Source organism: Coregonus lavaretus (assembly GCF_964263955.1).
Source record: "Coregonus lavaretus genome assembly, chromosome: 12".
Taxonomy (NCBI): domain Eukaryota; kingdom Metazoa; phylum Chordata; class Actinopteri; order Salmoniformes; family Salmonidae; genus Coregonus; species Coregonus lavaretus.
The window spans coordinates 8,577,166-8,601,945 of NC_139999.1; the positions used below are offsets into that span (position 1 = coordinate 8,577,166).

General features: G+C 44.0%; 2 protein-coding genes across 2 annotated transcripts; both read right to left on the reverse strand.

The window, feature by feature from the left end:
- Nucleotides 1-11,242: 11,242 nt before the first annotated feature.
- LOC311138371 (uncharacterized protein) lies at nucleotides 11,243-13,146 on the reverse strand. Its single transcript, XM_084173034.1, has 2 exons — nucleotides 12,931-13,146; nucleotides 11,243-12,508 (listed from the first exon to the last, which is right to left on the reverse strand). The coding sequence occupies exons 1-2, from the start codon at nucleotides 13,109-13,111 to the stop codon at nucleotides 11,586-11,588; spliced, it is 1,104 nt and encodes a 367-aa protein (XP_084029160.1). The 5' UTR covers nucleotides 13,112-13,146; the 3' UTR covers nucleotides 11,243-11,585.
- A 2,349-nt stretch (nucleotides 13,147-15,495) lies between these two features.
- Nucleotides 15,496-23,753, reverse strand: LOC311139049 (uncharacterized protein). The gene is made up of 3 exons (XM_084173896.1): nucleotides 22,933-23,753; nucleotides 21,908-22,540; nucleotides 15,496-17,134 (listed from the first exon to the last, which is right to left on the reverse strand). The coding sequence occupies exons 1-3, from the start codon at nucleotides 23,521-23,523 to the stop codon at nucleotides 15,959-15,961; spliced, it is 2,400 nt and encodes a 799-aa protein (XP_084030022.1). The 5' UTR covers nucleotides 23,524-23,753; the 3' UTR covers nucleotides 15,496-15,958.
- Nucleotides 23,754-24,780: the final 1,027 nt, after the last annotated feature.

The window sequence follows — 24,780 nt, forward strand, 5'->3', positions numbered from 1 at the left end:
CCAATATTGAATTGCACCCCCCTTTTGCCCTCAGAACAGCCTCAATTCGTCCGGGCATGGACTCGAACGCTTTCCACAGGGATGCTAGCCCATGTTGACTCTAATGCTTCTCAGGTGTGTCAAGTTGGCTGGATGTCCTTTGGGTGGTGAACCATTTTTATACACATTTTTAAAAACCCAGCAGCGTTGCAGTTCTTGACACACTCAAACTGGTACGCCTGGCACCTACTACCATACCCCGTTCAAAGACATTTAAATATTTTGTCTTGCCCATTCACCCTCTGCATGGCACACATACACAATCCATGTCTCAATTGTCTCAAGGCTTAGAAATCCTTCTTTAACCTGTCTACTCCCCTTCTACACTTCTTCAATCTACACTGATTGAAGTGGATTTAACAAGTGGCATCAATAAGGGTACATAGCTTCCACCTGCAGTCACCTGGTCAGTCCGTCATGGAAAGAGCAGATGTTCCTAATGTTTTGTACACTCAGTCTATAGCCACATGCATTTAGCATATCTTACCTGGATATGGTCGCATCAGGTTTAACCTCAGAGGGAATGCCTCGTCTCCCATGAAGACGTATGGGCTCAGTGTTTGGGTCCCCGGCAAACACTCCGGCCTTGGTACCTGCAATGAGTTGGGAGCCGAACTTGCTTCTCAAGTAGATTCCAGCATCTCCCTCCCGACCATATGCGCCCACGTCGATCATGGTGAAGCGGTATTTTACATTGCAGACTGCCATCAGGACCATTGAGAAAAGGCCCTTGTAGTTATAGTACTCGCTGCCCGAGTTTGCCGGAGCTCAGATCCGAATATGTTTTCCGTCGACAGCTCCTGCATAAAACGAATAATTCCAACGATCCCAAAACTTTTGCCACAGAAGGATAGGCAACAAAATCCTCCTTCAGGACATGCCAGATAGCCTGGCACACTTCCGTGACGATGCACAAACGGATGAGATTCCTAGTTTCGAAGCGATACTTTTCTGTGTGCTGCCACTCGCCAAAAACCGAAGGGTCACAGACAGCCTTTATGCAGCACTTAGATACGGGCAAGCTTGTCCACTCTTGTAGTGTTCAGTGGACGAACTGAACCAGGATCTGGGCTTACAGGAGACGTTGAATATGTCTCCTGTAAACCCAGATTCTGGTTTATCATGGATGAACATGACATTTTCTCCCTTGTTTGTTTTTATTTATCCTCCTGAATAGTAAAGGATACTGGTCGGGTGAGGTTGTGTTTCTCTAGCGGGAGGTAAGCTTGGCTTCTTATATGGTGTCGAGTAAAGCTTAAACCATGTATTTAGATTGTAGGTAGGTATTGTAGGTAGTTTATCTAGGTAGTTATTGTAGGTAAGTATTGTATTCGACTGAGCCCGGTGAAGCACGAGGCTAGCTAACCCACTACCTGGACCAATAAAGCTAGCTAGCTAGCGGGTAGCTACTGGTAACTATTAGCAACTGTGGATAGTTGTTTCCAATGTTATTTCACGCTTAAGAGTACCTGTAATTATGCCAGCTAGCTACCTACCATTCAGCTGTTTTTATAACCTCATTATCTGAAGCGTTAACGTTAGGTAGTTAGTAGCTACTGTACTCGAAATGTAGCTAGCTTGTTGCTACCTGGATAGCTAACTAAACAATAGCTGGAACGACCTAGCTGTAATATTTGGAGATGCTTTCTCTCCTTTGGGACAGACGCGAACTGGCTGAATCGATTCAGTGGCTAGCTTTGCACTTAACTGGATAACAGTAGCTACTAAGGGTAAGTTATAACATACATTTATTTTTGTTTTGTTTTTACATACTGGTAACCAGAGTCGTTGAAGGGAATTCGGGACATGGGTGACTAGTTAACGTTAGCTTGGCTCTCTCTGTGTTTCGTGCCATGGGAGGAGGGGTTGGTTCGTTGGCAGAGAGCAATAGCTAGCTAGTATGCTAACTATTCTATCTAACTAACTGGCTAAATAAGTTGACGAAGTACTCACTCAAACTGTCAAAACTAACCCAAAACTTTACACAACGTTAGACACGGACACTAATGATATGTTTGGCGTGATAACACACTGGTGGTTTGTTGTAACCGAGTATTGGTGCTAAACCGTGTTATTTGAGGCTGGCATGCTAGTTGGCTATGGCGTCATAGGATTCGGTGCCCTGGACGGTTTTCACGGAAGAATACTGTACCAAGTTAGCTAGCTGAATAAACTAAGTTAGAGTATATTCCTAGAAAACATTGAACCGCTGTAGTTTACAACAATTATAACTTCTAAAGTGGAAGTTGGGAGAGTTATATTTGAGTGTTTCAGTGAAACGTAAGTGAGGGAGGCCCCGCTCTCTCACTTTCCCAGATGTTTAGTTCATTTCATTCCGATCTCATTTGCATTATTGTAGCCTTTTTCTGTAGCCTGTCAACTATGTGTCTGTCTATCCCTGTTCTCTCCTCTCTGCACAGGCCATACAAACGCTTCACACCGCGTGGCTGCTGCCACTCTAATCTGGTGGTCCCTGCGCGCACGACCCACATGGAGTTCCAGGTCTCCGGCAGCCTCTGGAACTGCCGTTCTGCGGCCAACAAGGCAGAGTTCATCTCAGCCTATGCTACCCTCCAGTCCCTCGACTTCTTGGCGCTGACGGAAACATGGATTACCACAGAAAACACTGCTACTCCTACTGCTCTTTCCTCGTCTGACCATGTGTTCTCGCATACCCCGAGAGCATCTGGTCAGCGCGGCGGTGGCACAGGAATCCTCATCTCTCCCAAGTGGACATTCTCTCTTTTCCCCCTGACCCATCTGTCTATCTCCTCATTTGAATTCCATGCTGTCACAGTCACTAGCCCATTCAAGCTTAACATCCTTGTCATTTATTGCCCTCCAGGTTCCCTTGGAGAGTTCATCAATGAGCTTAACGCCTTGATAAGTTCCTTTCCTGAGGATGGCTCACCCCTCACAGTTCTGGGTGACTTTAACCTCCCTACGTCTGCCTTTGACTCATTTCTCTCTGCCTCCTTCTTTCCACTCCTTTCCTCTTTTGACCTGACCCTCTCACCATCCCCCCCTACTCACAAGGCAGGCAATACGCTTGACCTCATCTTTACTAGATGCTGTTCTTCTACTAATCTCACTGCAACTCCCCTCCAAGTCTCCGACCACTACTTTGTATCCTTTTCTCTCTCGCTCTCCTCCAACACTACTCACTCTGCCCCTACTCAGATGGTAATGTGCCGTCGCAACTTTCGCTCTCTCTCTCCCGCTACCCTCTCCTCTTCCATCCTATCATCTCTTCCCTCTGGTAAATCCTTCTCCCTCCGATCTCCTGATTCTGCCTCCTCAACCCTCCTCTCCTCCCTTTATGCATCTTTTGACTCTCTATGTCCCCTATCCTCCCGGCCGGCTCGGTCCTTCCCTCCTGCTCCGTGGCTTGACGACTCATTGCGAGCTCACAGAAGAGGGCTCCGGGCAGCCGAGCGGAAATGGAGGAAAACTAGACTCCCTGCAGACCTGTCATTTTTTCACTCCCTCCTCTCTACATTCTCTTCCTCTGTTTCCGCTGCTAAAGCCACTTTCTACCACTCTAAATTTCAAGCCTCCGCCTCAAACCCTAGGAAGCTCTTTGCCACCTTCTCCTCCCTGCTGAATCCTCCTCCTCCTCCCCGTCCCTCCTCCCTCTCTGTGGATGACTTCGTCAACCATTTTGAAAATAAGGTTGATGACATCCGATCCTCATTTATTAAGTCAAATGACACCGCTGGTCCTGCTCACACTGCCCTACCCTATGCTTTGACTTCTTTCTCCCCTCTCTCTCCAGATGACATCTTGCGACTTGTGACGGCCGTCCGCCCAACAACCTGCCCGCTTGACCCTATCCCCTCCTCTCTTCTCCAGACCATTTCCGGAGACCTTCTCCCTTACCTCACCTCGCTCATCAACTCATCCTTGACTGCTGGCCATGTCCCTTCCGTCTTCAAGAGAGCGAGAGTTGCACCCTCCTCAAAAAACCTACACTCGATCCCTCCGATGTCAACAACTACAGACCAGTATCCCTTCTTTCTTTTCTCCCCAAAACTCTTGAGCGTGCCGTCTCTAGCCAACTCTCCTGCTCTCTCTCTCAGAATTACCTTCTTGATCCAAACCAGTCAGGTTTCAAGACTGGTCATTCAACTGAGACTGCTCTTCTCTGTGTCACGGAGGCTCTCCGCACTGCTAAAGCTAACTCTCTCTCCTCTGCTCTTATCCTTCTAAACCTATCCGCTGCCTTTGATACTGTGAACCATCAGATCCTCCTCTCCACCCTCTCCGAGTTGGGCATCTCCGGCGCTGCTCACTCTTGGATTGCGTCCTACCTGATAGGTCGCTCCTACCAGGTGGCGTGGCGAGAATCTGTCTCCGCACCACGTGCTCTCACCACTGGTGTCCCCCAGGGCTCAGTTCTAGGCCCTCTCCTATTCTCTCTATACACCAAGTCACTTGGCTCTGTTATATCCTCACATGGTCTCTCCTATCATTGCTACGAGGACGACACACAATTAATTTTCTCCTTTCCCCCTTCTGATAACAAGGTGGCGAATCACATATCTGCATGTCTGGCAGACATATCAGTGTGGATGTCGGATCACCACCTCAAGCTGAACCTCGGCAAGACACAGCTGCTCTTCCTCCTGGGGAAGTACTGCCCGCTCCATGATCTCGCCATCACGGTTGACAACTCCATTGTGTCCTCCTCCCAGAGTGCAAAGAACCTTGGCGTGACCCTGGACAACACCCTGTCGTTCTCCGCTAACATCAAAGCGGTGACCCGATCCTGCAGGTTCATGCTCTACAACATTCGGAGAGTACGTCACCCCGCTCCTCCGCACACTCCACTGGCTTCCAGTTGAGGCTCGCATCTACTACAAGACCATGGTGCTTGCCTACGGAGCTGTGAGGGGAACGGATAAGAGCGTCTGCTAAATGATGTAAATGTAAGAGCAGTTCAAGCTCTTCTAATTTGTAGAGAGACATGTTGCTTCTGCAGCTAGTTAAATCCTTAAAAAGTAGCGTCGAAAAGCATAAAATACCATCATAGCCAGACATGTAGCTAGCTAGTATTTGTAAACAAAAGGCATACAACACCGGATCCGGAAGTTAAAATGTTGTCACTAGCTACTGTCAAAGAGTGCCTCCACAGAGTTTCTAAACCCAGAGGTGTAACATCGCGAGACTTCCAGCAACCCTTGCGAAGCAGACCAGGCTGGGGTTTGAGAAATCAATGAGAGAAGATAAATTCTTCCTTAGTTGTTCATTTTCTCTTAATCTAAAGGCACAACCTAGATTCGAGCCAATGTCTTAAGTAGTTGAACATGTCATTACTCTAATCTCGTGAAAGTGACAAAATGACAAGTTTTCATTTTCGTCAAAAACAACTTAGTATCGAAGGAGTGCCTTTGATTTGCACATGCGCAGTTCGGGTGAGACGACCGTTAGACCTGATGAAGTGTTTCTGCGCATGAGTTTAGCTAGCCAACGTCGCCATGACATTGCCTACAAGTGTGATTGGGGGTTTTTCTATTGGAGAAGCAGTGTCTGCCTATCTTCATACCAAAAACAGTACAGTATGAAGATAGGCAAAAAAACTGCTTCTCCAACAGAAATCCCCGATCACACTTGTAGGCGATGTCATGGCGACGTTGGCTAGCTAAGCTCATGCGTTGAACACGTCATCGGGTCTAACGATCGTCACGCGCCGAACTGCGCATGTGCAGGTCGTCAAATCAAAGGCACTCCTTCGATACTAAGTTGTTTTTGACGAAAATGAAAACTTGTCATTTTGTCACTTTCACGAACTGCGCATGTGCAGGCAGTCTAATCAAAGTCACACTTCTTCGATATAAAGTCGTTTTTGACAAAAATTAAAACGTTTCACTTTGTAACTTTCACAAGGTTGGAGTAATAACCAAGGTGTGATCTGGAGTTACATGACTTGGACTCGAGTCTGACATGAGTCACAAATTTGATAACTTGAGCCTCGATTTGATAGAAAATAAAATAAGAACTCGACTTTGACTTGAGACTGATGACTTGAAATTATCTGGCCAGGTTTTGTAACGTTTTGTCACTTATTTTGTGGCACACAGTCTCCGTGGATTACTCTCCACACAGCCAGAGACACAGTAGCTTGCAAAAAAACTCGCAAAACGTTATATTTATACCTTTGCCTATTCAATCTGGTTACTAACATAGGCTTAGGGCATTACACCAAATTCTTGTCTCAAAAACATCTTATATGTGCTTCAGAACCGAACAGTTGGGCATCTTGACTGTTGACCAATCATCAGCATTGGCACGCAAAGGCAGCGCACACAGTGGTGTAAAGTACTTAAGTAAAAATACTTTAAAGGACTACTTAAGTAGTTTTTTTGGGTATCTGTACCTCACTTTACTATTTATACATTTGATTTATTTTACTTTTACTTCACTACATTCCTAAAGAAAATAATGTACTTTTTACTCAACACATTTTCCCTGACACCCAAAAGTACTAGTTACATTTTGAATGCTTAGCTGGACAGGAAAATGGTCCAATTCACGCACTTATCAAGAGAACATCCCTGGTCATCCCTACTGCTTCTGATCTGACATCACTAAATACAAATGCTTCATTTGTGAATGATATCTGAGTTGGAGTGTGTTTAATATAAGGAATTATAAATTATTTATACATTTTTGCGTTTTATACTTAAGTATATTTTAGCAATTACATTTACTTTTGGTACTTAAGTATATTTCAAACCAAATACTTTTACTCAAGTAGTATTTTACTGGGTGACTTTCACTTTTACTTAAGTCATTTTCTATTAAGGTATCTTAATAGTATGACTCAAGTATGATTTTAGGTACTTTTTCCACCACTTGGCACACATATCCAGATTACTGACCAGAAAGCACTTGTTTCATTTCCTCCGGTTTTGCCTGATAAAAACAGGGTAGACTATGTTTATGTTATCCACATAAAAGACAGTTTAGTGATCTGCTACGGACGCATCTTTGCCAGAACAATACCTGTCGATTTAAATGATAGTTTTCATATTTCAGATGGGCCTAGTTTGGGTGAGTTAATTAAGCTATATACCTCAGTTCTGCGTACTGGCTATATGTCTTAAGATAGTTGTAACATCGCGTGCCTTCAATTCATATGGGATGAAGATGTAACATATTCAGGCAAATGTATAACGATTTTTGTGAGGAAGAAAAAGGCTACATTCAAATCATGCTTTCCAAACTCCGCTGCATACATGTAGGCCTTATGATCCTGCTAGCTCTGGACTCTAGAGAATTGACATGATATCCCTAGTTCATATTGACTGCTAACATGAATAACCTTCAGCTCAAAATGCAGGTGTAAAACACTGTTTATTTCTGTATCTTGCGTTTTGAAAATGCATCACCATTTATGGCTGTAATGACAGGCTACATTTGCGCGGCGATTGTGTTCGCGAGTGCGTTCGCGAGTGCGCGCGTGCATGTGCCTGCGCGGGGGTTCGCAAGCTTCGAACCACTCTTTTTTGGGGTTTGCGGGTCAAAAAGTTTGAGAACCAGTGATTTAGCGAACAGATTGCTGATTTGCTGTACAGTTTTAGGATTGGGTGCAGCGCAAACATCAAATTGTAGAGAGAGAGGATTTCCATAAATAAATATGCAGCTCCAAAATAATATTAACTGTTTACTTTGCAAGCTCACCAGCAATGGGGCATCAAGTAACAATTATTAGCATAGGCCTACTGGTCTTTTGAAATGTCAAAATTGCTTTTAAATATATAATTTTGTTATGAAGTTTGCATTTGGAATTTGTTGTTCAAATGAATTATTATATAATTAAAATGTGCTGTAGACAAAATCATGAAAAGGGCTGTCTGGCAGCCTCAATACATAGATTTGTAGTTGAACAAGTCATTGCATGTAAATACTTTTTTTTTATTATTTTTTTTACTTGACTTGAGAATTGACTTGAAAAAACGTGTGACTCTACTCGACTTGACTCCACCCGTTCTACTTGGGACTTGAGACACTGACCTTGTGACTTGAGATTTGCTTGTGGGTAAAGTCCACTCTGTTCGTAACATATTTTCGTTTTGGAAACAGAAAACTGTATTGAGATCAAATGTTTCATTGATGAGAAAATGTGAAGAATGTCGACCAAAATCCATCTCTCCATTGCCGGCCACTGGGCTTCCTCTCACCACCATTTGGTAGTGAGTGGAAACGCATACCAGATACTTCACATTTATACATCAGGTGAAATATCTGTCTCATTATTCTGTCTGTGGTTGAACGCAACTGGGACGTGAGCAAAAGTGCGCATTGCTCCAAAAACTCCCGACTCCGCCCATGCACACACGTTGATCGGCGGAGTGACGTCTGTAGAGCCCTTTATACCACACGTCATACTCATCGTCGACATCTCTAAACGCAGATACTAAGCTAACTAACCTGCCACGCTAGCCAGTGGCATGACACATTTGAGCTAACATTAATTCATATTTCAAATAAGATATTTACAGACGACCTGAGGCCGTTATCCTCGCTAGCTATCTACCGTTACTAACCTGGTCATGGAATCACATTTCCGTGAAGCTTGCGTCTCAGTTGATCATTCTCTCTTTCCCTGTATTATTTCCTCTTGGTATTCTAGTATGGGCTCTTCCACGGTCTGATATATCTCTTGGGCAGCTAACATCAACCGTTCGGATTTAGGGACTCTACTGTGGCTGTGAAGTTGTTTAACTGTACATTTAGGTTCAGTCAGGGGTTCATTTGTTTACTTGAACAGCTAATAATCATGCAAACAAACACCTCATTCAAGGGCCGGCCAGCTCTCAGCTAGTATGACTATGTATGGGGAAATGAACAAAGACAACGTAGTCTGTTACTAGTTTATTAAAAAATAACATTTAGTACACAATGATACAACACTGTACAGTAATGTGTGTGGGTGCACCGGTGTCCCAGAATATACTGTGTGGAAAGAGAGAGGAGGGATGCCGGTCGAGTTAGATGTTCTACTGTCCTAGCCTCAGTCCTGAGAGGCGATACAGGCCCGGTCTTGTAACAACCCCAAGCCCCTATTGCCCAAGACACTTGCCTAAGGGAAGTGGGGCTGTGTTTTGTATCTGGTATGGGCCATAGGCTTTCTGCTTGTTCATGAGCATTGGTCTCAGCTGGGCACTGCTCAAGTTATCTGATATATAAACTTGTGAAGGGACAGATTTAGATTAAGTCTACTCCTGGATTAAATGCATTCACAATATACATTAAAGTGCTTTTTATTCCAGGAAAAACCTTGATCTGGGTCCGAAAATATGTATTTTACACTTCCAAACAACACTTCCAAACAACCGGCCACCATTACTAGATCTTTACTATAGTGAATATATGTGCAGCAGCGCCTAGCTCAGGACCAATCCTTGTGAACAAGCAGCACAGATAGATACAGGGTAATACTGTATGGCTCAGCTGAGGAATCAGCCTTTCTCTGCACCGTGTTGGTCAAATACAGTAGTATTGCAGGTCATAGAGAACACACAAACCCTATCTGCATCAGAGGTGGGGGATAGATAGTGGTCATATACAGAATTATCATAATCGGGATCACATTTATCTTGCAGAATAGCAGTCTTAGTGTTGATTCCTATGTGATAATAGTACGTTTTTATTGTATCAGTTACAAGTTGACTGAAATTCAGGTGGCCGTATACAGTTCTGCAACAATGGCTAACACCTCGATCACACCGACAGCGTCATTGCATCCCATTTTGGGTTGCTACGCAAATATACTGAACACGTATATCTACCATACAATTTGATGCATACATTGGATATATCCAACGCATGCACCACACAACGCACTGCAACTGCCTCTGCCTCGCAATGCTGCAAGGCAAATGCAGCGGTCCATTGGAAATAAATTGATACTGAACAAAAATATAAACGCAACATGTAAAGTGTTAGTCCCATGTTTCATGAGCAGAAATAAAAGATGCCAGAAATGTTCCATATGCACAAAAAGCTTATTTCTCTCAAATTTTGTGCACAAATTTGTTTACATCCCTGTTAGTGAGCATTTCTCTTTGCTAAGATAATCCATCCACTTGACCGGTGTGGAATATCAAGAAGCTGATCAAACAAGCATGATCATTACACAGATGCACCGTGTGCTGGGGACAATAAAAGGCCACTCTAAAATGTGCAGTTGTGTCATAAAACACAATGCCACAGATGTCTCAAGTTTTGAGATGGCATACAATTGGCCTGCTGACTGCAGGAATGTCCATCAGAGCTGCTGCCAGATAATTTTATGTTCATTTCTCTACCATAAGCCGCCTCCGTCGTTTTAGAGAATTTGGCAGTACGTCCAACCGGCCTCACAACCACGTGTAAACACGCAAGGCCTGGACCTCCACATCCGGCTTCTTCACCTGCGGGATCGTCTGAGACCAGCCACCCAGACAGCTGATTAAACTAAGGGGGTTTTCTGTCTATATTAAAGCCTCTGTGGGGAAAAACTCATTCTGACTGGTTGGGCCTGGCTCCCCAGTAGGTGGGCCTGGCCCCCAAACGGGTGGGCATGGCTGCGCCCCTGCCCATTCATGTGAAATCCATAGATTAGGGCATTATGAATTTATTTCAATTGACTGATTTCATTATATGAACTGTAACTCTGAAAAATCGTTGAAATTGTTGCGTTTATATTTTTGTTCAGTATACTTCTGGTGTACCAAATGCAATGACGCTGTTGGTGTGATTAAGGGAGAGAGCGATGTAATGATTATTTAACATGGAGTATATCAGGGAGGCTTTAGGTGTCTAACCGTACAGAAACATAGCCCTGCCTGCTGTATTCTATTGCTAACCCTAATTCCCACCCCTGACCTCACCCAAACTAACAATGGCTAATATGTCTACTTATCCATATTTGGAAACTCAAAGAATGGACAACTGTTCATAGACAATGCCCATACGGTTAGCCAGTGTTCATAAAAAACACAAATAAAAACAGCTTACGAATTTCAGCCAGGTGATTCAGGAAATCAGAATAAGCTGTGATATACTTTATAAAAAATAAACCATTGTTTTTAGAAACTTGAAATTGGTGTAAATTGGCCCTGTGCAAATCATCTGGGGCAAGACCACGTTTTGGAACACTGCATTGTTGGAATCCTGAATGCATCTCCGTTCAAGGCGCATTGTGGAAGACTTCAATATCATCATGCTATCAAGTTTATTACTAAAAGACTAAATAATTAGGAAAGACTAGCTAATAACTCAAGTACAAAAAGAAAATGGACACCTACTAAATTGACTATACTGCAATACAAATCCTATTGCATGAGAGAGAACTGTTACTTAGCAGAGATAAAACATTCTAAGAATGTCACAGAATCCCTAGCTCTGAGAGAGAGAAAAATAAAACAAGCCTTGTCTTAGTGGCAGCAATTTGAGCTTTTAAAAAATGTCCCATAATCAGCAATTCATTCATACACCGAAACTCAGTCGTTCATTAACAACAACCACCCACCACCACCGGTGGTGGCGTCTCTCTCATCTCACTGCCCCGAGAAGTAGGTGCCCTCACGGCTGTGGGTCTGGAGGTGACGTTTAATTTTGTCAGAGCGGCTGAAGCACTTGCCACACACGGGGCAGCTGTAAGGTTTCTCTCCAGTGTGGATACGCATGTGGACCTTAAGATGGGCCATCTGGGTAAATCCTTTTCCACAGCTCTGGCAGCGGTACGGCTTCTCTCCAGTGTGACTCCTGGCATGCTCCTGGAGCCTGCCGGAGGAGCTGCAGCACTTTCCACAAACCCCGCAGCGGTACGGCTTCTCTCGGGTGTGCACCTGGACGTGGACATGCAGGTGTCCGACATGGCTGAACGTCTCCCCACACACCCTGCAGCAGAACGACGACACGTGCACCTGGAGAGGAGATTTTCCACACTCAGCGGCCGAGGTGGAATTAGCGCCCTGGTTGCTTAAGTGGGAGCCCTGACCTCTGCTCCCGCCGGCTCGTCCTTTAGACCCAGACCCCATCTGTCCTCCGTTCTCCACCCCGATGATGTCAATGTTGTTCTCGTTGGAGCAGTTGGGGTTGACCGTGGCCAGGGGCTGCGGCCCGCTGTTGGACGAAGACGATGATGAGCCTCTGTGGGACCCTTCTGATTTGACATGTCTGGATGAGCTTCTGGGACCAGGCTCCCTCTCTCTGTTCTCCACCGACGGGTTCTGGGGCAGGTTGGAGGAGTGGGGAGGGTCCTGGGGGTATTCGTTGCTGACACGGGGAGGGGTGAACATGGACTCTGGAGTGCTGCAGGAGCCGTGGCCGCGGAGCTGATCTTCCCCCTGGCTGTACCTGAGCTCCCGTTTCTCCTTGATCAGGATGGGGACGCGCTCCTCATGGCCCATACTGGGGCTCCACTCCCGGCGGGGATGTTCGCCATCCTCCTCCTCCAATAGCGCCATGGACTGACGGTCTGGGTGGAAGAGAGGGAGGCGGAACGTGGCAGTCAGATTGGATTTACGATCGAGGAAAAATACGATAAACAACATTTATGTAACGTTATCACAGGAACCCGATTTCAGAAATTAATCAGCAAGACAGATGTCTGAAAATATGAGTCTAAATCGCAACAACTAGCTAGTTAAGAAGCTGGCTAGCTAGTCAGCTAGCTAACGAACAAAGGTGGCTAACTAGCTAGCTGAGTTAGCTAGCGCTTACATTATAAATTAACGTTAGCCTTCTGAAAAACATTAGTTAGCTCGCTAGTTCTCGAAACGTTAATACAAGGTGTCAAATATAAAATAACCAAATGGCCCTTTAGCTAGTTACGCAGCGACCAATTTGGTTTAACTAGCGTGCGGCTTCGGCGCTAATTTTAGCATGGTAGCTACTAACCTGGCCATATTTCAATCCCAGCGTCTCGAAGCCTACGTCTCAGATGGTCGTTCTCCCTCTCCCTGAGCGCAATCTCCTCTTGGTATTCCAAAATCGTGTCTTCGACAGATTTATAGATCTCCTGGGCAGCGAGCATAAGCCGCTCGGTCAAAAACACATTTAAAAACTGCAATTTAGTCATTTTCGGATGTCGTAGCTAGCTACAAGGGCTCTCGCTATTATCCAAAATGGACCTAAAAGATGCTCTCCCTGATCACGTGATAAGGAATGCCCGTTGTTACCGTAATAATAGGAAAACATGAGGCCCTAAATATGATGTTGGCCAAACCCAAACATCATGTTCAGCTCTCAAGGAATGCTGAAAATGCATGATTTTTTCACGTAAATCCATCCTTTTCATTATTGTACGGGGTCTTATGGAAGACAGCACCACAGTAAAGATTTTGAAATTGTTTATGAAGGTTAAAAAGGACTTGTTTCCTTTGGGGCACCTACCACAGGCTACAAAAGTGAATACCAATGAGTGAGCTTTGAGTGGTATACCCAGGTGAATTTTGCATACAGAATATAGCCGACTCCTTACGCTGTGCCTGGAAAAGTGTTTACCATCTTCCCCACGTTAGAATAACATATGAATCCTCTGATGATTTGTGGGTGTGTGTATCTAGAACACACCCAGTGAGTTGAGACTGTTTTGTATAGACTGGTGCACTTAACCAATGTGCACTTTTCAGGGGTCGACTGTATTTGCTTTATAGCTGAGCAAGAAAGCATCTTACCATGCAAGACCTGTCCAGCAATTAGAGCCAAAATATGGTACAAGCTGTCAACTGACAAAACAAAGTAAAAGAAAACAGGCTGTTTTACATCTTTAATGTAGTTTATGATTTGAGACAATACAGGGAAGAAAGGGACGAGAAATTATATACACCACAGGTTGTTGGCGGCACCTTAATTGGGGAGGACGGGCTTGTGGTAATGGCTGGAGGGGAATATGTGGAATGGTATCAAATACATCAAACACAAGGTTTGATGCCATTCCATTTGCGCTGTTCCAGCCATTATGATGAGCCGTTCTCCCCTCAGAAGCCTCCACTGATATACACCTGAGTGTAGGGGTGGGGGAGATGTGTGTCTTATACACAACTTTATTGTCTATTGAATCATACATTTATTTTTGCTGTCTTATTCTCACATAACCTTTTCATCATCCAACCTAGCTATCTTAAGATGAACGCACTAACTGTAAGTCGCTCTGGATAAGAGCGTCTTCTAAATGACTCAAATTTAAATATGAATGTAAATCCTTATACTGTATGCTATAATAATTGTCACACACCTTTATGTTTCCTCTGCATGTGTACTTTGAGGTTTGACCTCTGGTTGAAACAGTGACCACAGACATTACAGAGGTAGGGTCTCTCACCGGTGTGTATTAGCTGGTGTGTTTTTAACTTGCTCGCGGTAAGAAAACACTTTCCACACAACGTACAGCAGTGGGGTTTTTCCTGCGTGTGAGCCATGCGTGTGTGCTGTTTCAAACGACTCATGTAACGGAAAGTCTTCCCACATTCTTTACAAATAAACAATTTCTTTACAACCTGAATGACCAGAGGCGATATCTGATGAGATAAGACGATGGCTTGGTTCTGTGTGATTTGGAAGGGCTGTGAGGGCTGAGCCAGGAGATGGGGTATGGGTAAGGAGGGTAAGGGCTTGGGCTGGATCTGGGGCAAGGTTTTGGAAGGGCCCAAATCATTGTCTTTGCGCCAACAGTGAGTGGTGGGTGTAGGCGTCGACTCTGTCATTCCTGACTCTTGAAACTGCTCCTCCCCCTGACTGGTCCTTGCTTCTTGCTTCTTCTCCTCAGTTTGTGATACCTCCTTCCCCATACTGGGGCTCGACTCCTGCACACTCTGCTGCAGCAGCTTTGGGGGAGCTCCTGCTACAGTGACAATGCTGGTGATCTGTCGTAGACCTGCAGTTATGGATGGTTGACAAAATAACATCTCAGACAGACCCCTTGTTGGTAAAACAATTCTATAGCGGACGTGCGTGCACTGCACATGTCACAACTTCCCCTAAAAACAAGTACGGTAGCTAGTTTACACCCTGATATATACTCTTTTAGATATACATTTGTTTTTTATTTCCAATAATGAAAGGTGCATTATTAGGTCCTACAAACCTCGTTTTAAGTTCACTTTTCTCGGTCTGTTAGCATTTAACTGCTTCCGTAGAAATTCATTCTCTCTCTTTACGTAAGTGACCTCTGCTTGGTATTCTGCAAACGTTTCTTCTACCATTTTATAAATATCCTGTGCAGCTGACGTTAATCGTTCAGTGAGAAACAAACTTAGCAACTCTATTTTGGCCATTTTTGCGAAAAGAAACGCACACCAGCAGCTAGCTAACGTTAGCTAGTTGTGTACGATTGTAAGTCTTCTTCTGCGGTTCAGGGCGCACCCAACAACAATCAAGTCGGCGCATTATCGCCACCTTCTGGGACTGGAATGAAACCAAGGTAACAGCAAATATAACAGTGAAAAGCAACTACCACTGAAAAGCAGTACAAAATATTTTATTGTGTTATCCTCTGGAAGCTACTATACACAATATTTTTTTAAACCAAAACATAAACAAATGAATCAATTTGTAACTGTGAGACTAACACATTTTAGGGACCAGTTGGCAGTCTCAATCCATAACAACTTGGGACAGACAAGTTGACCACATGCTGTCAACTCCTCTTTATGAAAACAATGACAGACTGACTCTCTAACATTCCACAGTACAAGTCCATTAGCGATGTTTTCAAACGGCTAATTCCCAATGTATTTAAACAACAGCAGTGACTTTAGGGGCATGTCTTTGTCTTCTAAAAGGTGTCAGAAGGGGACACTTTTCCAACTTCTAAGGCAGGTTGTGGGTTCTCCCTTTGGTAAAAGTTAATGTGTGTTGTGGGAGGATCTAAGCTATGGTGTGTCTACATTGGGCCTAAAACATTGGTGGCGTTTTAGAAATTCTACTACGACAAAGCCTTTTCTGCACTCTGTGGTCTCTCCACTGCGTGAGCCATTTTGTGAGTCTTCATGTGAGTCTTGCGGGATGAGGACTGACTGAAGCATCTGCCACAGACGTTGCAGCGATACGGTTTCTCTCCAGTGTGAGTTAGTAGGTGACATTTTAAAGCACCTAATAATCTAAAGCATTTTCCACACTCTCTGCACTTATACGGTTTCTCTCCTGTGTGAGTCCTCATGTGCCCTTTAAGAGTGTTCTTCTCCCTGAAGCACATGCCACAATCTTCACACTGATACGGTTTCTCTCCAGTGTGAGTTAGCTGGTGGAGTTTAACTTGTCTTTCTCCTGAGAAGCCTTTTCTGCACAAATGGCATTTATATGGCTTATCTTGTCCCTCTATGTGAAAGGACGTATGATGCTCTTTAAGGGCCTTGCCATGTCTGAAGGTTTTGCCACACACTTCGCACAGATGTGGCTTCTCCACATAGTGATAAATACTTATATGATATTTTAGCTCAGCATTCTTAGGGAAACATTTGCCACAAATATGACAAAAAGTTTTCATTAGACTGTGAATTTGCAGGTGAACCGCCATGTTCTCTGCGGGCTCAAGGACCTTCCCACACAAACCACACAAACGGTTTTGCTCCGCTGAGTGCATCTGAACATGTCTTATTAAATGACGTGTGAAGTCAAATGATTGCCCACACACCTGGCAAGAACAAGGAACGTTGTAGTTGTGCAACATTGTAGTGCTTTCCACATCTTTGACTTTCTGACTTTGTGCTGCAGGGCTTTTCACACAGGGAAGCGTAAATATCATCAGGGGGGCATTCTGTTGAGACAACATGACAGTTTGGTTCTGTGCTGTTCGGAAGGGCTGGGAGGGATGGGCCAGGAGAAAGGTTGTGGGGAAGGGCTGAGGCTGGGCTTGGGGCTGGGGATTGGGCAGAGGTTTGGGCTGAGCCTGGGGCTGAGTCTGGGGCAGGGGTTTGGACAGAGGTTTGGGCTTGGCCTGGGATTTGGATGGGCCCTGAACATGGTTTTTGCTCCTAAAGAGAGGAGTGCATGTGACTGTGGGTGTGGTAGACTCTGTCGTTCCAGACTCTGGAAGCTGCTCTTCCGCCTGACTGGTCCTTGGTTCCTGCTGCTTCTCAGTCACTGTGGGCTCTGGGTCCTCCTGCAAGTGTAAGAAAATCATTACTCAATAAGTATTTTAATATTTTGGAAATCTCTAACTCTTGACAGTACTTCCCTCTGCTCTGCCATGAAACTACTGAATAACAACAACCATTTGTGCCCTTCCTTGAGTCAATCCCACAAAGGGACAAGCACATTGTATATCACAACCACGATGCAACCTACTACAGAAAGTATTCACACCCCTTGATTTCTTCCACATTTTGTTGTGTTACAGCCTGAATTTAAAATAGATTAAATTGAGATTTTTGGTCACTGGCCTACACACAATATCCCATCATGTCAAAGTGGAATAATGTTTTTCGAAATTGTTAAATAATTAATTACAAATGAAAAGCTGAACTGTCTTGAGTCAATAAGTATTCAACCCCTTTGTTATGGCAAGCCTAAAGTGCAGGAGTAAGAATGGAACAAGTCACATAAGTTACATGGACTCAACTCCTGAGTGGCGCAGTGGTCTAAGGCACTGCATCGCAGTGCTAACTGTGCCACTAGAGATCCTGGTTCGAATCCAGGCTCTGTCGCAGCCGGCCGCGACCGGGAGACTCATGGGCGGCGCACAATTGGCCCAGCGTCGTCCAGGGTAGGGGAGGGAATGGCCGGCAGGGATGTAGCTCAGTTGATAGAGCATGGCTTTTGCAACGCCAGGGTTGTAGGTTTGATTCCCACGGGGGGCCAGTATATAAAAAAAAAAATGTATTCACTAACTGTAAGTCGCTCTGGATAAGAGCGTCTGCTAAATGACTAAAAATGTAAAAAAAATGTAAATGTGTGCAATAATGTTTAACATGATTTTTGAATGACTACCTCATCCCTGTACCCCACACATACAATTATCTGTAAGGTTCCTCAGTCAAGCAGTACATTTCAAACATAGACTCAATCACAAAGACCAGGGAGGTTTTACAATGCCTCGCAAAGGGCATTCAATTTAGGAGTTTTGTCAATTTAGTAATTGTCTTTTGTTTGGAGCGCTCCTGTCAATGTTGAGTAAGGACGCACACCTGATTAAGCATAGAAGTACATTTACATTTTACATTTACGTCATTTAGCAGACGCTCTTATCCAGAGCGACTTACAAATTGGTGCATTCACCTTATGATACCAGTGGGACAACCACTTTACAATGTATTTTTTTTATATTTTTGAGTATATTTTTAATTTTCATTTGTTATATATATATATATATATATATATATATAATTTTTATTTTTTTGCAAGCTTCAACTGGAAGCCAGTGGAGTGTACGGAGGAGCGGGGTGACGTGAGAGAACTTGGGAAGGTTGAACACCAGACGGGCTGCAGCGTTCTGGATGGGTTGTAGGGGTTTAATAGCACAGGCAGGGAGCCCAGCCAACAGCGAGTTGCAGTAATCCAGACGGGAGATGACAAGTGCCTGGATTAGGACCTGTGCCGCTTCCTGTGTAAGGTTGGGTCGTACTCTGCGAATGTTGTAGAGCATGAACCTACAGGATCGGGTCACCGCTTTGATGTTAGCGGAGAACGACAGATCCAGGGTCATGCCAAGGTTCTTTGCACTCTGGGAGGAGGACACAACGGAGTTGTCAACCGTGATGGCAGATCATGGAGCAGGCAGTCCTTCCCCGGGAGGAAGAGCAGCTCCGTCTTGTTGAGGTTCAGCTTGAGGTGGTGATCCGACATCCACACTGATATGTCTGCCAGACATGCAGAGATGTGATTCGCCACCTGGTTATCAGAAGAGGGAAAGGAGAAGATGAATTGTGTGTCGAACATCTCATTCCAAAATCATGGTCATTAATATGGAGTTGCTCCCCCCTTTGCTGCTATAACAGCCTCCACTCTTCTGGGAAGGCTTTCCACTAAATGTTGGATCATTGCTGTGGAGATTTGCTTCCATTCAGCCACAAGAGCATTAGTGAGGTCGGGCACTGATATTGGGCGATTAGGCCTGGCTCGCAGTCTGCGTTACAATTCATCCCAAAGGTGTTCGATGGGGTTGAGGTCAGGGTCTGTTCAGGCTAGTCGTTCTTCCACACCGATCTTGACAAACCATTTCTGTATGGACCTCATTTTGTGCACAGCGGCATTGTCATGCTGAAACAGGAAAAGGCCTTCCCCAAACTGTTGCCACAAAGTTAGAAGCACAGAATCGTCTAAAATGTAATTGTATGCTGTAGCGTTAAGATTTCCCTTCACTGGAACTAAGGAGCCTAGCACGAACCATGAAAAACAGCCCCAGACTATTATTCCTCCTCCACCAACCTTTATGCATTCGGGCATGTAGCGTTCTCCTGGCATCTGCCAAACCCAGCCACGTTGAAAGTCACTGAGCTCTTCAGTAAGGCCATTCTACTGCCAATGTTTGGCTATGGAGATTGCATGGCTGTGTACTCGATTTTATACACCTGTCAGCAATGGGTGTGGCTGAAATAGTCAAATCCAGTAATTTCAAGGGTTGTCCACATACTTTTGTATATATTGTGTACGTTCGCCAATAGAACGGATGGTAGAGGCGGTTTATTTAATCGCCGAAGTAGTCTCATCAGGGAGCCCCTCGTTTGCCTGTCTTGCACCGTCTCTTCCTCTCGAGTCCCGGGGATTAGGGCCTGGTCCAGAATGAGCAGTACATCCACAGCTGCCGACTCGTTGAAGTAGAAATCTTTATCCAAATGGAGGTTAGTGATCTCTGTTCTGATGTCCAGAAACTGCTTTCGGTCATAGGAAATGAAGGCGGAAATATTATTTACAAAAAAAGTTCAGATCAGTGTAAAAAAAAAATTGCACAATTGGTTAGGAGCCAGTTAGAAAGCTGCTATCCACTGCATCACTATCTTCTTGTTTGCTAGGATGTGCCCAACTGAACATGACCCAGGGCTATCTGGAAGGATGTTTGGGGCAGGGAGGGGCTATAGTCTCTCAAGGGGGTTGATAAGGGTGGAGGTGGGGGAGATCTGTAGATAAGGTATCTCCAACCAGGACCAGGTGATGACAGGTCTGGGATAGCCAGATGCTCGTGACTGGTAAAGAGAGAGAGACTTTAACTATTTGCACATCATTACAGTTGAAGTGTACCTATGATAAAAATTACAGACCTCTACATGCTTTGTAAGTAGGAAAACCTGCAAAATCGGCAGTGTATCAAATACTTGTTCTCCCCACTGTATATAAAAAAAATTCGGGGACAGCCCTAAACCTAATTGACAGAGTGAAAAGAAGGAAGCCTGTACAGTATAAAAAATATTATTGTTGCAAACATGCATCCTGTTTGCAACAAGGCACTAAAGTAATACTGCAAAAAAAAGCAATTAACATCCCTATTCAGGACAAAAAGTTAATGGTTAACCATTATTCGGTTGGCCACCGAAAATACATTTGGCTGGTCATGCTTATCGGTCTATAGGTTAATTAGCATAATGGAATTAAATTGACTCGTGTGTATTTGTTAGTCGTCATTTATCAAACACTCACAGTATACAGAGCCTAGTTTGATGAGTGGAATAGCCTATCACCTGTCAGACAGCGAGAGAGCACCTCAAAAAGCTGGTATTGGAGCTAAACAAGCTTTTTTTTAACCTAGTCGTTGCGCAACAAATAATATTAAATGCAATTTTATTAGCTGCTTCATTAAAGGAGTTTCATGTTCAATAATAAGCAATAGGCTTTTGACTGCAAAACAATAGGCTTGCTATTGTTATGTTTTCATTAAGCTCTTAATGAAAAATGTCTGTTCCTTGTATGCATGCATAGTATTTTCTGTACAAGCAATGTACTGTTTGGAATTTTTTTCGTTTCGTTTGTTGACCGGTTAATGAGGGTCGGTTAGTCAGCAGCAAAATGTACATCGCTAGTACAAATTGTTATGTTTGGGACAAAACCAATACAACACATTACTGAGTACCACTCCATATTTTCAAGCATAGTGGTGGCTGCATCATGCTATGGGTATGCTTGTAATCGTTAAAGACTGGAGAGTTTTTCAGGATAAAAAAATTTACGTAATGGAGCTAAGCACAGGCAAAATCCTAGAGGAAAACCTGGTTCAGTCTACTTTCCACCAGACACTGGGAGATGAATTCACCTTTCAGCAGGACAATAACTGATTACATAAGGCCAAATCTACTCTGGAGTTGCTTACCAAGACATTGAATGTTCCTGAATGGCCGAGTTACAGTTTTGACTTAAATCTGCTTGAAAATCTATAGCAAGACCTGAAAATGGTTGTCTAGCAATGATCAACAACCAATTTGACAGAGCTTGAAGAATTTAAATAAAATAATGGGCAAATGTTGCACCTTCCAGGTGTAGAAAGCTCTTAGAGACCTACTAAGAAAGACTCACTGCTGTAATCGCTGCCAATGGTGATTCTAACATGTATTGGCTCAGGGGGTTGAATACTTCTCTAATCAAGATAGTGTTTTATTTTTCATGAAATGTTTTACAAAGGTTAGAATTTTTCTTCCACTTTGACATTTGAGTATTCTGTGTAGATAGTTGACAAAAATGACATTTAAATCAATTTTAATCCCACTTTGTAACAACAAAATGTGGAAAAAGTCAAGGGGTGTGAATACTTTCTGAAGACACTGTATATCGCAACCAAGGTTGGGGGCAATTCCAATTAAATTCAGAAAGTAAACCAAATTGCAATTCCAATTTTTCATCTTTGAAAAGCATTGAAGACAATTGGAATTTCAGTGTAGGCCTACTTCCCGAATTGACTGGAATGTAAATGGAATTGACCCCAACCCTGATAGAAAGAAATACTACACACCTGTCTGTCAGTATTTTCTGTGGATCTTCTTGGTGCTACTGAGTCGTAGTTGTGGTCTTCACCTGCAGAGGGAGTCCTGGTTACTTCGTCGGATGCCCTGACTCTTCTCAACAGATGAAGCATGCTTTGCCTAGTAACACAGACACCAAGTCTGGCAAACCTATTGAAGCATTTTTTCTTCTGAGCCTGGTGCAGGATAAGCGAGTTCCGAAACATGGGTGCACTCATCCTGCCGCAACGTGCCTTGAGAAGAGTGGCTCCAGCCATGCCTATGGCAAAGTTCTTTCTCTGCGTACGTTCTTTGGTCATGGCAGAAACCCATGTAGATGTGCTTGCAGACTCCAGAAACCTAAGGAACGTGGGTGCGGTTGTCTTCCATTCAGTAAAAACAGTGTCCCATTTGAAGGCTTCCAGAGAGGATGGACTGGTCTGTCTAAGTATGGAGTTGAATGGAACGCTAGTGAGCTCTTTGCATTCTTTGACGACTTCATTCAAAACCTCTTTGGTGACAAGGGGAGCCAAATCAGGAACTTCCATTATTGCCTTTGCTGCGCTGAAGAATTGTCCATTCAAAATGTTATCCACAAGTTTCTCCATGGGTCCAGAAAGGATGTATTTAGACTGCACACTCACCTAGAAATAGGAGGGGGAAATCAATATCAATCAATATGTAACTTTTAATGGCCCAGCAAGCATTTTCACCTGATACCAGCGACCAAACTATAAAAATTCTGTCATTTTGATGTGAACGTTGACCAGGGTTGAGTGAAGTTCAACTTTATAGGTTATAAATTATCACCGCATTGCTGTCAGAAATAGGATCATGGCACTACTGTGTGGTGCTATAAGAGGGGTGCAGGACTTCAGAACCTCAGCACACATTTTCTGAAGGAAGGGGGTAGTGTGCAGACTAGCGACCTTAAACACCTACCTAGAAACTATATCAAGATGTTTAGATCCTTTCACACTACCCCCGACTTCTCTCCAACATACAGCAGGTATTAGAGGTGACAACACGTGTTTACCTGGCTTAGCTTCGAAGAAGCAGCATCATCATCATCATCATCGCCAGACTGTGGCTCCTGCTCCATATCTTCTTCCAAGTATACTGAGATTTCTGCAGGCTCATGTTTGATGCTATCGCTGTTGGGGTCTGGTGTTGCGTCTTCGTCTGTGTTCTCGCTCTTTGGCACAACTACTAACGTTACTGTAAAATCTGGCGGGGTAACCTTACACGCGTCTGTCATTCTCTCTTGAGGGGAGGGGGTGATACTACTCTTACCTTGCTGGGCCTCCAGAGTTCGCCATGCGAGAGAGCGACTCTCCCTCTGCCTCTGAGCACTCTCTCGAAATATACTGCCAATTTTCTCCACATCGCAAAAGCTTTTGTAATACCTTTTGAGAAGTTTGCGACACGTTTCGCAAATGATCTGTGGTAAGGCATCGTCCTGAGAAATTGGTCCAGTGAGGTCCTCCAATGCTGTGGTGTAGTCATATGGTTTCAAACATTGACCTTCGAATTGACTGAAGAGATTGTGCATGTATATTATATGGGAAATGTTTTCCCCACAAGCACGACATACACCGACCCAACAGGTTCTCTTTGGTCTCATCATGTTAGCTAGCTAGCAATAGCATGTCCTTGCGTCACAGAACAGTATCAGTATCTTTGCTAGCATGGTCCAAAGGGTTGTTTTTTTCCGTTTGTTGTTACATTTTCATGTTTCCTCCTAATTAGTCCCCTCCTCATTCGTGTGATTGTGAAAAATTAATGACACGTTACTCAGGTACGCTCGTTTCACCGGCGTAAAGCAACGAAGGCCGAGTTTACGGTTGTGACTAGAAAGAATGCAGCTACGGACGGAAGTGACTTTTTGAAGCAGGTTATGATAGCATTTTAGCTAACCCTTTCCCTAACTTTAACCTAATTTTCATAAACTGCTACGTTCATTCACCCAGGGGAACATACGCAGCATGTTATGACAATTAGGTTATGGTTAGGTCAAATGCAGCAACAACAAAAAAAAAAACTTGACATATATTTGACAAAAGCTGGATCCCTTCTAGACATTACCCACTTTGGATATAGCTACGACCGGAAAGGACGTTTCGTAGCAGGTTAGGAGAGCATTTTCCCTAACCTAATTATCCTAACCTGCTACGTTAATTATCCTAACATGTTGCGGACGTTCTCCTAACCTGCTACAAAAAGTAACTTATGTCTGTAGCTGTATGTGTGTATACCATCGAGATTCCTTAAAAAAACATGCCACTTACTTCCGGAAGTGACTTTAACCTAGCAGGTTATGGAAATGTGTGCAGCAGGTTAGGATAACTAACGTAGCAGGCTATGATAATTAGGTTAAGGTTAGGGTTAGCGAAAATGCTCTCCTAACCTGCTACGAAAAGTCACTTCCGGTCGGAACTGTATCCAAAGTAGATCAAATCTAGATGGGATCCAGCTTTTGTCAAATGTGTTAGTTTTTTAAAACATTTTAGCTAACCCTAACCCTTTTCCTAACCTGCCACGTTTATTCTTATAACCTGCTGCATACGTTCTCCTAAACCTGCTAAGAAAAGTACATTCTGACTAAAACTGAATCCCTGCTAGCCATAACCGTCGAAGTGGCGTGTTTTCAGGAGTCCCGTCAGAGTATCTATTATATTGACAAGATTGCAGAGTGACCGCTCTAACAATGGAAATACATGTCCTCAAGGCAGGCAAGGTCAGGCGGGACCATTCTAATGTTAATCAATGTTTAAACGACTAGCACACAGCTCAGACTCCCATGCATACCCCACGAGACATGCCACCAGAGGTCTCTTCACAGTCCCCAAGTCCAGAACAGACTATGGGAGGCGCACAGTACTAC

Coding starts and splice junctions, on each gene's coding strand:
- LOC311138371 (XM_084173034.1), bottom strand. CDS start 13,111: ATGACTAAATTGCAGTTTTTAAATGTGTTTTTGACCGAGCGGCTTATG. Junction 12,509..12,930: donor TGGGATTGAAATATGGCCAG/GTTAGTAGCTAC, acceptor TCTTCCACCCAG/ACCGTCAGTCCATGGCGCTA.
- LOC311139049 (XM_084173896.1), bottom strand. CDS start 23,523: ATGATGAGACCAAAGAGAACCTGTTGGGTCGGTGTATGTCGTGCTTGT. Junction 22,541..22,932: donor CTTCTTCGAAGCTAAGCCAG/GTAAACACGTGT, acceptor TCCTATTTCTAG/GTGAGTGTGCAGTCTAAATA. Junction 17,135..21,907: donor CAGAAAATACTGACAGACAG/GTGTGTAGTATT, acceptor TTACACTTGCAG/GAGGACCCAGAGCCCACAGT.